Source organism: Lutjanus erythropterus, chromosome 6 (genome assembly GCF_056507025.1).
Source record: "Lutjanus erythropterus isolate fLutEry1 chromosome 6, fLutEry1.hap2, whole genome shotgun sequence".
Lineage (NCBI taxonomy): Eukaryota > Metazoa > Chordata > Actinopteri > Lutjaniformes > Lutjanidae > Lutjanus > Lutjanus erythropterus.
In genome coordinates, this window is record NC_139322.1 from 35,616,433 (window position 1) to 35,630,907 (window position 14,475).

General features: G+C 43.1%; 1 protein-coding gene across 2 annotated transcripts in view; it reads left to right on the plus strand.

Moving 5' to 3' along the window:
• Nucleotides 1-11,626, plus strand: part of LOC146325661 (solute carrier family 41 member 1-like) — a 64,111-nt gene extending 52,485 nt beyond the window's left edge. For both annotated transcript variants that reach the window (XM_084721792.1, XM_084721793.1), the window contains exon 11: nucleotides 9,596-11,626. In XM_084721792.1, the coding sequence (XP_084577918.1) occupies nucleotides 9,596-9,769 (174 nt within the window). In that variant the 3' untranslated portion in view covers nucleotides 9,770-11,626. The remainder of the gene's footprint in view (nucleotides 1-9,595) is intronic.
• The last annotated feature ends 2,849 nt before the right edge of the window (nucleotides 11,627-14,475 follow it).

Consider the following 14,475-nt stretch of genomic DNA (forward strand, 5'->3'; position numbering starts at 1 on the left):
TCGGAACCCGCCGCTGCGGGCTCCTAGGGACGCGGGGCTCGGGGCGATCGCGGGGACGCGCGCCGTCGTCCGAGCTGCGGTATTCATGACCAATCATTAGGTAACTTTGCTGTCTGCCTCAGGAGGGAACCCACATCATGCACAGCGAATTTAGGACGACTCCGAGCAACTTTTGGGAAACCTGATGTTTTTGGGTTTGTAGCGCCCCCTATTGGCCGATCCGCACCAAATTTGGCACAGCGTCTGTGGATCACCTCTGGAACGAGCGTGTTAAGTTTGAAGTCAAAAGACTTTAGTTTGACCTAAATATGACACAACATGCGTTTTTTGAGCTAGCCAAAAAAATCGTTCGGTTATAATTAGCGCATTTTTTGGTGTGCAACAATTCTTTTGATAACTTTTCGTCAGACACGTTTAGACATCATATGTGCAAAGTTTGGCGCAGATGGCGCTTAAACTGTAGGAGGAGTTCGAAAAAGTAGGTTTTGGACATGTGGCGACTTAGCGACGGCAATTTGCGGCAAAAGTGGGCGTGGCCTACGTCAGAAAATCCAGCACTTTTCAGGGAACAAGGCAATGTGAGATTTTTCAACGTCTCATTTAAAATGTGGAAGTTATAGGCAAAAATGGAGGGATCCCACATCATGCACAGCGAATTTAATACAAATCTGAGCAACTTGATGTTTTTGGGTTTGTAGCGCCCCCTATCGGCCGATCCGTACCAAATTTGGCACAGAGGCTGCGGATGACCTCTGGAACGAGCGTCTTAAGTTTGAAGTCAAAAGACTGTAGTTTGACTGAAATATGACACAACATGTGTTTTTTAAGCTAGCCAAAAAATTGTTCGGTTATAATTAGCGCATTTTTTGTCGTGCAACAATTCTTTTGATAACTTTAGATCAGACACGTCTAGATATCGTATGTGCAAAGTTTGGCGCAGATAGCGCTTAAACTGTAGGAGGAGTTCGAAAAAGTAGGTTTCGGACACGCGGCGACTTAGCGACGGGAATTTTCGGCGAAAGTGGGCGGGGCCTACGTCAGAAAATCCAGCGCTATTCGGGGAATACGGCAATGTAAGATTTTTCAACGTGTCATTTAAAATGTGGAAGTTATAGGCCAAAATGCGTTATAGCGCCCCCTAGTGGAGCACAAACGCAATTTTCGTTAGGCGGGATCTGAGTCCTATTCTACATGTAGCCATAAAATTTCAAAACCCTAAGTATTATACTTTGGCAGAAATTAATTTTTTTTGTTTATCTTGTAATAAGCCCCGCCCACATTGACCTGTCATGACCCCGTTGAAGTTATGGCCTCAGGGCTGGCCCTACATCGTACGGACCAAATTTGGTAGAAATCGGTGCAGCCGTTCTAGAGATATACACTTCCCATATCTCTAGCGCCCCCTAGGCGCCGACATTCGCCAAATTCAGCTCATACGCTCCCAGTCTCATGCCAACCAAGGATCTCTGATTTGGTGTCGATAGCATTTAATTTGACCGAGATATGCAAGATTTTCCATTTTTACAGCTAGCTACGGAAATTTGTTCGTTAATAATTCGCGGAATTTTCAACCCAAAAAAATTCTTTTGATAACTTTTTGTCATGAGCAGCCAAAGAGTGTATGGGCCAATTTTCGTGCAGATCGAACAAAATCCCTAGGAGGAGTTCGAAAAAGCAGGTTTGCCAGTTTTCGCGATTTTGCGAAAAAATTATTTAGGCGGAAGTGGGCGTGGCCAATTACAAAGTGACTCATCTCCATTCAAGGAATGTGGGGATATAAGGTTTTTGAATGTGCGACATACGGTGTGGGAGTTATAGGCCAAAACGCGTTGTCCTTGGTTATAGCGCCCCCTGCAGGCGTACATGGGCAGTTTTTTGCGTCTGAGGTACGTGCCGGGGTGTGGGCCAGCCCTCAAATTTGCATCGTTCAAACTTGCACGGTTTAGCCTGCAGCATGACTTTTATTGGCGGAAGAATAAAAATAGAAAACTAGAACTGCAAGCAGTTATGAACGGGGGCCAAGCCTCCCCGCGCGAGCCGGTCCCCGCGGCCCTCGGAACCCGCCGCCGCGGGCCCCGAGGGACGCGGGGCTCGGGGCGATCGCGGGGACGCGCGCCGTCGTCCGAGCCGCGGCCTTCCAGTTCAGGGCAATTGTCAGGACACAGGCCGATGCTGAGCTGCAGTATTCACTGTAGTGGGTGTGCACTGTTAGTGCCAAAGGCAGAATGCGTGGTGATTTTGATTTGTTGTAATAAATCCCGCCCACTTTGACCAATCATTACGTAAGTTGGCGGTTGGCCTCAGGAGGGAGTCCACATCATGCTCAGCGAATTTCGTAGGAATCCGAGCAACGTTTCGGAAACTCGATTTTTTTGGGTTTGTAGCGCCCCCTTTTGGCCGATCCGCACCAAATTTGGCACAGAGTCTGCGGATGACATCTGGAACCACCGTGTTAAGTTTGAAGTCGAAAGACTTTAGTTTGACCAAAATATGACACAACATGTGTTTTTTAGGCTACCCGAAAAATCGTTCGGTTATAATTATCGCATTTTTTGACGTGCAACGATTCTTTTGATAAGTTTTGCTCAGACACGTCTAGACATCGTATGTGCAAAGTTTGGCGCAGATGACCCTTAAACTGTAGGAGGAGTTCGAAAAAGTAGGTTTCGGACATGTGGCGACTTAGCGACGGGAATTTTCGGCGAAAGTGGGCGGGGCCTACGTCAGAAAATCCAGCGCTATTCAGGAAACACGGCAATATGAGATTTTTCAACGTGTCATTTAAAATGTGGAAGTTATAGGCAAAAATGCGTTATAGCGCCACCTAGTGGAGCACAAACGCGATTTTCGGTAGGCGGGGTCTGAGTCCTATTCTACATGAACCCATAAAATTTAAAAGCCCTAAGTGTTATACTTTGGCAGAAATTAATTTTTTTTGTTTATCTTGTCATAAGTCCCGCCCACATCGACCTGTCATGACCCCCTTGAAGTGATGGCCTCAGGGCTGGCCCTACATCGTACGGACCAAATTTGGTAGAAATCGGTCCAGCCGTTCTAGAGATATAAACTTCCCATATCTCTAGCGCCCCCTAGGCGCCGACATTCGCCAAATTCAGCTCATAGGCTCCCAGTCTCATGCCAACCAAGGATCTCTGATTTGGTGTCGATAGCATTTACTTTGACCGAGATATGCAACATTTTCCATTTTTAGGGCTAGCTACGAAAATTTGTTCGTTAATAATTTGCGAAATTTTCAACCCAAAAAAAATCTTTTGATAACTTTAGCTCATGACCAGCAGAAGAGTGTCCGGGCCAATTTTCGTGCTGATCGAACAAAATCCCTAGGAGGAGTTCGAAAACGCAGCTTTTGCAGTTTTCGCGATTTTTCGGGCAAAAAAGTCTAGGCGGAAGTGGGCGTGGCCAATTACAAAGTGACTCAGCTCCATTCAAGGAATGTGTGGATATAAGGTTTTTGAATGTGCGACATACGGTCTGGGAGTTATAGGCCAAAACGCGTTGTCCTTGCTTATAGCGCCCCCTGCAGGCGGATGTGTGCAGTTTTTTGCGTCTGAGGTACGGGCGGGGGTGTGGGCCAGCCCTCAAATTTGCATCGTCCAAACTTGCACGGTTTAGCCTGCAGCATGAGTTTTATCAACGGAAGAATAAAAATAGAAAATAATAATAATAACTAGAACTGCAAGCAGTTATGAACGGGGGCCAAGCCTCCCCGCGCGAGCCGGTCCCAGCGGCCCTCGGAACCCGCCGCCGCAGGCCCCGAGGGACGCGGGGCTCGGGGCGATCGCGGGGACGCGCGCCATCGTCCGAGCTGCGATATTCATGACCAATCATTAGGTAACTTTGCGGTCGGCCTCAGGAGGGAACCCATATCATGCACAGCGAATTTAGGACGACTCTGAGCAACTTTTGGGAAACCTGATGTTTTTGGGTTTGTATCGCCCCCTATTGGCCGATCCGCACCAAATTTGGCACAGCGTCTGTGGATGACCTCTGGAACGAGCGTGTTAAGTTTGAAGTCAAAAGACTTTAGTTTGACCTAAATATGACACAACATGCGTTTTTTGAGCTAGCCAAAAAATCGTCCGGTTATAATTAGCGCATTTTTTGGTGTGCAACAATTCTTTTGATAACTTTTCGTCAGACACGTCTAGACATCGTATGTGCAAAGTTTGGCGCAGATGGCGCTTAAACTGTAGGAGGAGTTCGAAAAAGTAGGTTTTGGACATGTGGTGACTTAGCGACGGGAATTTGCGGCAAAAGTGGGCGTGGCCTACGTCAGAAAATCTAGAGCTTTTCAGGGAACACGGCAATATGAGATTTTTCAACGTCTCATTTAAAATGTGGAAGTTATAGGCAAAAATGCGTTATAGCGCCACCTAGTTGGGTTTGTAGCGCCCCCTATTGGCCGATCCGCACCAAATTTGGCACAGAGTCTGCGGATGACCTCTGGAACGAGCGTGTTAAGTTTGAAGTCAAAAGACTTTAGTTTGACCGAAATATGACACAACATGCGTTTTTTGAGCTAGCCAAAAAATCGTTCGGTTATAATTAGCAAATTTTTTGTCGTTCAACAATTCCTTTGATAACTTTAGATCAGACACGTCTAGACATCGTATGTGCAAAGTTTGGCGCAGATGGCGCTTAAACTGTAGGAGGAGTTCGAAAAAGTAGGTTTCGGACACGTGGCGACTTAGCTACGGGAATTTGCGGCGAAAGTGGGCGGGGCCTACGTCAGAAGATCCAGCGCTATTCGGGGAATAAGGCAATATAAGATTTTTCAACATGTCATTTAAAATGTGGAAGTTATAGGCAAAAATGGGTTATAGCGCCACCTAGTGGAGCACAAACACGATTTTCGGTAGGCGGGATCTGAGTCCTATTCTACATGTACCCATAAAATTTCAAAACCCTAAGTATTATACTTTGGCAGAAATTAATTTTTTTTGTTTATCTTGTAATAAGCCCCGCCCACATCGACCTGTCATGACCCCCTTGAAGATATGGCCTCAGGACTGGGCCTACATCGTATGGACCAAATTTCGTAAAAATCGGTGCAGCCGTTCTAGAGATATAAACTTCCCACACCTGTAGCGCCCCCTAGGTGCCAACATTCGCCAAATTCAGCTCATAGGCTCCCAGTCTCATGCCAACCAAGGATCTCTGATTTGGTGTCGATAGCATTTACTTTGACCGAGATATACAACATTTTCCATTTTTACGGCTAGCTACGGAAATTTGTTCGTTAATAATTCGCGGAATTTTCAACCCAAAAATAATCTTTTGATAACTTTAGCTCAGGAGGAGCAGTCGAGTGTCCGGGCCAATTTTCGTGCAGATCGGACAAAATCCCTAGGAGGAGTTCGAAAAAGTAGGTTTTGCAGTTTTCGCGATTTTGCGGGGAAAAAAATCGGGGCGGAAGTGGGCGTGGCCAATTGCAAAGTGACTCAGCTCTATTCAAGGAATGTGGGGATATAAGGTTTTTGAATGTGCAACATACGGTGTGGGAGTTATAGGCCAAAACGCGTTGTCCTTGGTTATAGCGCCCCCTGCAGGCGGACATGTGCAGTTTTTTGCGTCTGAGGTACGTGCGGGGGTCTGGGCCAGCCCACCAAATTGCACCTTCCAAACTTGCACGGTTTAGGCTGTAGCAGGACTTTTATCGGGAGAAGAATAAAAATAGAAAATAAAAATCTGAACAATTACAATAGGGTTCCCAGCACCGCTGGTACTGGGAAACGCGTATGCTTGCATAGGCGTTTCCCAGCCCCCGCGGGCTTGGCCCCCTAATAATAAAAATCCGAACAAAAACAATAGGGTTCCCAGCACCGCTGGTCCTGGGAACCGCGTATGCCTTGCATTCGCGGTCCCCAGGCCCCGCGGGCTTGGCCCCCTAATAACTAGAACTGCAAGCAGTTATGAACGGGGGCCAAGCCTCCCCGCGCGAGCCGGTCCCCGCGTCCCTCGGAACCCGCCGCCGCGGGCCCCGAGGGACGCGGGGCTCGGGGCGATCGCGGGGACGCGCGCCGTCGTCCGAGCTGCGGTATTCATGACCAATCATTAGGTAACTTTGCGGTCGGCCTCAGGAGGGAACCCACATCATGCGCAGCGAATTTAGGACTACTCTGAGCAACTTTTGGGAAACCTGATGTTTTTGGGTTTGTAGCGCCCCCTATTGACCGATCTGCACCAAATTTGGCACAGCGTCTGTGGATGACCTCTGGAACGAGCGTGTTAAGTTTGAAGTGAAAAGACTTTAGTTTGACCTAAATATGACACAAAATGGGTTTTTTGAGCTAGCCAAAAAATTGTTCGGTTATAATTAGTGCATTTTTTGGTGTGCAACAATTCTTTTGATAACTTTTGCTCAGACATGTCTAGACATCGTATGTGCAAAGTTTGGCGCAGATGGCGCTTAAACTGTAGGAGGAGTTCAAAAAAGTAGTTTTTGGACATGTGGCGACTTAGCGACGGGAATTTTCGGCAAAAGTGGGCGTGGCCTACGTCAGAAAATCCAGCGCTTTTCAGGGAACACGGCAATATGAGATTTTTCAACGTCTCATTTAAAATGTGGAAGTTATAGGCAAAAATGCGTTATAGCGCCACCTAGTTGGGTTTGTAGCGCCCCCTATTGGCCGATCCACACCAAATTTGGCACAGAGTCTGTGGCTGACCTCTGGAACCACCGTGTTAAGTTTGAAGTCAAAAGACTTTAGTTTGATCGAAATATGACACAACATGCGTTTTTTGAGCTAGCCAAAAAATCATTTGGTTATAATTAGCGAATTTTTTGTCGTTCAACAATTCCTTTGATAACTTTAGATCAGACACGTCTAGACATCGTATGTGCAAAGTTTGGCGCAGATGGCGCTTAAACTGTAGGAGGAGTTCGAAAAAGTAGGTTTCGGACATGTGGCGACTTAGCGACGGGAATTTTCGGCGAAAGTGGGCGGGGCCTACGTCAGAAGATCCAGCGCTATTCGGGGAATACGGCAATATAAGATTTTTCAACGTGTCATTTAAAATGTGGAAGTTATAGGCAAAAATGCGTTATAGCGCCCCCTAGTGGAGCACGAACGCGATTTTCGGTAGGCGGGATCTGAGTCCTATTCTACATGTAGCCATAAAATTTCAAAACCCTAAGTATTATACTTTGGCAGAAATTAATTTTTTTTGTTTATCTTGTAATAAGCCCCGCCCACATTGACCTGTCATGACCCCCTTGAAGATATGGCCTCAGGACCGGCCCTACGTCGTACCGACCAAATTTCGTAGAAATCGGTGCAGCCATTCTAGAGATATAAACTTCCCATATCTCTAGCGCCCCCTATGGGCCAACATTCGCCAAATTCAGCTCATAGGCTCCCAGTCTCATGCCAACCAAGGATCTCTGATTTGGTGTCGATAGCATTTACTTTGACCAAGATATGCAACATTTTCCATTTTTACGGCTAGCTACGGAAATTTGTTCGTTAATAATTCGCGGAATTTTCAACCCAAAAAAAATCTTTTGATAACTTTAGGTCATGAGCACCAGAAGAGTGTCCGGGCCAATTTTCGTGCAGATCGAACGAAATCCCTAGGAGGAGTTCGAAAAAGCAGGTTTTCCAGTTTTCGCGATTTTTCGGGGAAAGACGTCCAGGCGGAAGTGGGCGTGGCCAATTGCAAAGTGACTCAGCTCTATTCAAGGAATGTGGGGATATAAGGTTTTTGAATGTGCGACATACGGTGTGGGAGTTATAGGCCAAAACGCGTTGTCCTTGGTTATAGCGCCCCCTGCAGGCGGACGTGTGCAGTTCTTTGCGTCTGAGGTCCCTGCGGGGGTCTGAGCCAACCCTTAAATTTTCATCGTCCAAACTTGCACGGTTTAGGCTGCAGCATGACTTTTATCAACGGAAGAATAAAAATAGAAAAGATGAATAATAATAAAAATCTGAACAATTACAATAGGGTTCCCAGCACCGCTGGTACTGGGAAACGCGTATGCTTGCATCCGCGTTCCCCAGTCCCCGCGGGCTTGGCCCCCTAATAATAGGGATAATAAAAATCAGAACAATTACAATAGGGTTCCCAGCACCGCTGGTCCTGGGAACCGCGTATGCCTTGCATTCGCGGTCCCCAGGCCCCGCGGGCTTGGCCCCCTAATTACAATATCAGTTACAATCCCCTATTCCAAAAAAAAACTGGGATACGGAAATAAAAACAGAATGCAGTGACTCGCAAATCCGTTTTTGGCCTGTATTCAGTTGAGTACAGTACAAGGACAAGATACAACTGTGATACATTTGTGAACTGAGAACACTAATTGTTGGAGTTTTGAAAGTGAAATTCTTTCTCATTCTTGCTTGGTATACAAAGGCTCAACAGTCCAGTGTTTCTATTGTCGTATTTTTTCCTTCATAATGCACCACATATTTTCAATAAGAGACAGGTCTGGACTGCAGGTACCAAAAAAAAAAGAAAAGAAAAAAGTGTCATCTGGACGTCAGCATATTTCGGTCCAAAACCTGTATGTACCTTTCAGCATTAATAAGGCCTTCATATGTGAGTCACCCATGATGCCACAGGCACTAACACTCCTCAGTACCATCACAGATGCTGGCTTTTGAAGTTAGAACTGGTAATAATCTAGATGGTCCTTTTCCTTTAGCCTGAAGGTCACAACAGCCATGAATTCTAGAAACATTCGTCAGACCACGGCACAGTTTACCACCTTCTGTCAGTGAATCTCAGACGAGCTCGGGCCCAGAGCAGTCGGTAGAGTTTCTGGATGTTGCTTTATAGAAGCAGCGACAAACTGCGTTTACAGACGACGTTTATTACAAGTTTTCCCAAACCCATGTAGTATCCTTTATACAGTCATGTTGGGTTTAAATATAGTGCTGCTTAAGGGATTAAAGACCAGTTATGTAATCTTGGTTTTCAGGCTTTTCCCTCCAGATTCTCTGAATCTTTTCATGATATCATGGATTGTAGCTAATGAAATTTCTAAATTCTGTGCCATTGTGCATTGAGAAAACTGCCCAATTAACTGAACAAGCCATAACTTTCAGTCTTCTGTTGCCCCAGCAGCTTTTTTGCAACGTGTTCCAGGCATCAAAGTCAGAATAAGTTAATCAGTTTGAACATTAAATATTTTGTCTTTGTACTGTATTTAATGGAATATAGGTTGAAAATAATTTTTGTAAATGTTGCATTCTGTATTTATTTACATTTTACACAGCACCCCAACCTTTTTGGAATTGGAGTTGTAGTAAGAATGTGCAGTAAATACAGATACCTATAGTTGCAATTTAGATAAATGAAATGCAACTGACAATTATATTCATACTAGTAAGAATTAAGCAATGTTACATGAGAGGTTGTGCTTTACTCCTGTTATTGTGATGTGGTCAGGTGCTTAATAACAAAAGTAAAACTCACCCTTGAGTGTAATCTTGCAATTATACAACAGTTACCAACAAAATAATAGATAGTAATCTGAATATGATTGCAGCATTTCATTTTCCCCCCATTATATCCACATTTTATTTCTTCTCAAGTCGCAGCTTTTTCAGCTCAGTTTTTTTTCTCCCTCCAGGTGGCCATCCTCCTTTACGTTGCCGACCTCATCATCCGCGTGATGTGGAGACGGAGTCTGGACCCCGACAACTTCTCCATCCCTTACCTGACCGCCCTGGGGGACCTGCTGGGCACCGGCTTTCTGGCCCTCTGCTTCCGCTGCGTCTCGCTGGTTCAGAGCCTGGGTCTCTGAGTTTGTTTTTTGTTTTTTTTTTTCCCACTTTTCCCACTGAACTCTTAGCCAGCCACTGTCTCGTTGCACCACTTTTGTTACATTTGCACAGAGATGCTTTTGATTGGACAAGAAAGCATTTTCTGATCGTTATAACCGGGCCAGTCCACACAGAGGAACCTCTGTCACAAATTCAAACCTTTACAACGACGGACAGACGGCACAGGTGACACCCACCCACTTACACGCGTCCATCATGGGTGAAGCTGCCTGAACCAGCCAATGAAATTCTTTTATTTGAGGGAAAAAGACTTCAAATGATTTCAAGGTCTTAGTTCTCTGTCCTTCAGAGCATCTTCTGCAGCATATTGAACTTTATTTTGTTATCATTCCTCTTTATCTGTCCGTCTTTTAGTTCGCCGGCTCCGTGCTGACCTCGTCTCTCAGCTCGTCTCTTTGGCTTCATCAGAGGAATATGTAGCAACTTTGCATCATAGCAGCAAGACTGAACAATCGATCTGCTTGTGGACATTTGTTTGAACTTGACAGAGCAAACAGACTTAAAGCAGTCCGTGTGTAGGCCGGCTGTACTATGCATTAATATTAGAGGTATGTGGTGCACTAACTAGAATTTCATTGATGTTCGTCCAGTATATGAGTTGATAAATTTATGGACAGGTTTTCATGAGAAATCAGGTTCTGTACCTGTAACACACAGGGGAATGTTTATCATCATCTCCATTATTATCCATTTAATGTACTCTATGTACTCTACCATTTTTTCCACAAAGTTTTCTGCAAATTCATTTTTGAGGTACTGTAACAAAGGCAAACAGACAGAACGGGGTAATAAGCATCTCCATGGCGTGGCTGCACAGTGGAAACGGTATGATTAGATGGAAGGCAATGGATGAGGTGGGAGAAAGCAGATCCACCTTAAACACCTCCCACTAGTGGACACTGATGTTGCGTGTTCATCATGAGTTGGTATAATGCAGCTGAAGAGTTTATTGGAAGCTATGGTCGCTGTGTTCATTGGAGAACCAGTGTTTTAGTGAAGTGAGGTGAAGAACCAAACACAACTGACCACAAAGACTGTTCGACAGTAGGGGGGTAGGGTATCCACCAGCAAGTTCTTGACAGCTATAATTTATGTGTTTGTATTCAAAAACCCTCCCATGGTGGCAGAGTAAAACTAGCTTAAAGGGATTGTTTGACATTTTGTAAAATATGTGCTTTCTTGCTGAGAGCCAGATGAGAAGATCAATACCATTCTCATGTCTGTGTGCTAAATATGAAGCTACCGACGGTGACTGGCTAACTTAGCTTAGCACAAAGACTGGAAATGAGGAAACAGTTAGCTTGGCTCCATCCCAAGGTGGTAAAATCTGCTTACCAACAACTATAGCCCACTAATAAAAGGAGCTATGTTTGGTCCCTTTGGTCAAGCCACCAGCCCAAAGGGTAGATATTTGACAACCTGGGAATGAGACTCACCATTTCATCTTTAGTATATACAAAAAAAATGTGAAAATTAAAATTGACTGTTTTACAAGCATTTTCTTGGCATGGAACTAAGTTTCAGTGCATAAACAAACAACATACAACTTGTTAATTACAGAACTCTGCTTCTATTTGGATTTTTTCAATTTTTGATAATGCCAGACTAGCTGTTTCCCCCTTTTTCATGCTAAGCTAACTTAACCAGCTCCTTGCAGTTGCTTCATACCCAACATAAAAACATCTGCATCAGTCTTCTTTTCTCAACAAGAAAGTACATTTCTTAAAACGTCAAAACTTTTACTTTGAGGTTTGGAAGAGGATTTATTCATGTGCAAATCACTTAGTAAATCTATAAAATGAGCTGCTGTGTAAAAATCCTACTGACAGCTGTTTTTTTCAACAACATACCAAACAGAAGAGAGAAGCGAAAAAGCCTCAGTTCTAACAAAAATTCTCCTGATCCACCATTAAAACAATCTCCAGCGTGTCTAATATGCAGATGATGTATTGCTTTTCGTTGCACATAGAGTAGGTATATAAATGTAATTAATGTGGCACTTGCAAACAATACATGAAAAATGATGAGCAATGAGATTGTTTTTAAGAATCTACGTCGTACTAGAAATTGTTCAAAGGCCCAAACACTTAGTCGTGTTCTAAAGCACTGTGAAACAGAAAACGTGTCTACACCTCTCACGATTTGTACAGCAATCTAAAATTTCCAAAAAACATTTTGCAATATTGTATTTATTGTGTATTGCCACTCAATGTAAAAAAACAAACAAAAAAATGAAGTGAACTGATGCAGAGGACTTGTTTTCAGCCCAGGTTTATGTGTTTACATTGACTGTGTAGCTGCAGAGGATCTTGGGTAATCCCTCACTACTTGATACTAATAGTCCCTTTAATGAAGGGTTCACAAAGCCTTACTGTTCGTTGTCAAAACCATAAAACCTCATCATTACAGCAGTGAGTGCATGTACATGCACATGTTAATCATAAAGGTGTGTTCAGACAGAAAATGAAGCGACGTTTCGCCTTGTGTCATTTGTGCTAATTGGACTGCTGGACCGTTTGTGTTCAGCTCGGCCCGCCACTGAATTTCAGAACTCACCTCAGCTCCAGTTATTTTCCCTCCAGTCTTCCATTTTTCTTCTCATCGCTGTACATTTATGAAGCAAATTTGAGAAGCACTGGGATGCGCTCATTTTTTATTTTTTTTTGCTGACATTGAGCCATTTTTAACTTGTCTCACTGTTTTTTTCCCTAACAGTTTACCCTCGACAAATTCACATCTATTTACGTTTTACCATTGACTTATGCAGTTGACCCTTCCTAAGTACCGCCCCTTTTTTGGTCTGTTCTCCAGTCACAGTTGTACAACTTTGGTACCTGGAAGGACCTCGATTAACTTTCTTGTTTCTAGTACTTAGATATGCCGTGTGCTCAGCTCGTCTGTGTTGAAAAGAAAACCAAATTTTGAAGATGGTTAGAAGATGTTGTTAAGGGACCTGCGAAAGTGACAAAAATAGTCACATCTTATGTTAGCAAAACACTAGCCAATTGTAATTAGCTAGTTACATCTGATAGCTAATGTTAACAAAATCTTGCTAACTAGCTAGCTAATCTACGTCATTAGCTAGCATTTTGCTAACATTAGCTAAAAAAATGTAACTTGCTAGCTAACGATTGATGTAGATTAGCTAGCGAGTTACAGGTCCCCCAGCAACATCTTTTAACCATCTTTAAAACATGATTCTTTTCAAAATCAGCAAACCTAGCATATCTAAGTACAGGAAACAGGAAAAGAGCTCGCTCAACTTTTATTGCAGCACAGAGCGAAAACCTCAATCGCACCATGTCTAAAATTCGCTGCACAGTTTTGTCTGACCACACAGTAACACTGTCATTCATTTAACAATTGAAGTCATGTTGAAGCATCCTCACATCCCATTTCTGCATTTTATCACTTTACATGAACACATAAAAGATTATTATTAGTCAGGGTTAAAAAAAAAAATTAACTGCAAAACCCAGAATATTTAGGAGACAGAGTTTATAGTCTGAGGCGCACTGACTGTCTCTGTCCTTGCTGTCATACTTGCATTTCTTAATGTGGATATGAGCTTCATCTCAAAGTTTTACACAACTTCTCAAAAATAACACATTAATACAAATGTGTGTGTAAATGCACTCATGAAGTCATATGGAACATTTTTGCTGTTTGCTGGTAATAGTAATACCTATTTTTAGATAAACCTCATAAACACTGAAATCTGAGGTGTTTCTAAAAAAAAGCCTGTCTTGTCAATGATTGATCTTTTATGTGAGTATTTCAGTGTTATTTCAGTGTTTTGCTAAAAGCTTTTATCGTGACACTGTTACACAGTACTTTCTACACTAGAAGGTGATGAAACTTAGATATGTACTATTTGAATCACAGTTCATTTTAGTCAAGCTTACTGTATGAGATCTATGTGTAACTGTGATACTGTGAGAACTAGACCACAGCTAAGGTTGTGTTGTACCAGCACATAAGTGTGTCTTAAACAATTGGGCTGGATAATATATCATCATTATAAGTGGTCAACCTTAAAAAAATACACCATTGTATTTGTCTCACTTCTAATGTTTGTCCTAATTAATTACAGGTAAAGAGTCCAGTCCTCTGGACTCAGTTGGTTCAGTGTCTGGCTGGTTTCTGTAGCTTTTCTTTAGGTACATGTATTTAAGTTGGATAGTTTTTATTATGACTATATTTAAGTTGGTAATGATGACAGTAATTTACAGAAATAATTCACTGTTTTGGGAAATATGTGAACCAAAGTGAAACCAAAACTTAGTTAAACCTCCTGTTCCAGAAGTAAGAAAACATCATTCAAAATCCCAATGACACTTTAAAAAAAAAAAAAAAATTAAATATAAATATGAAGCTATCTTAGCTTAACATAAAGATTTAAGAAGGGAAAAACAGCTAGTGTGACTCTGTTCAATGGTACAAAAAAATTGAGAAATAAATCATGTAAAAACAATAAGTTGTGGTTTTGCTGAGTATTGTATGCTGTAGTTGTTTCTTGAATAGGCCAATGACTGTTTATGTCGCAAACAATTAGTTCCAGCACCTAATAAAAAAGGCAACTTGTCATGCCAAGTAAAAGCAAAGCAAAATTTTGGATGAAGCCAGGCTAGCTGCATCCCCGTGCTGTCAGTCTTTATGCTAAGCT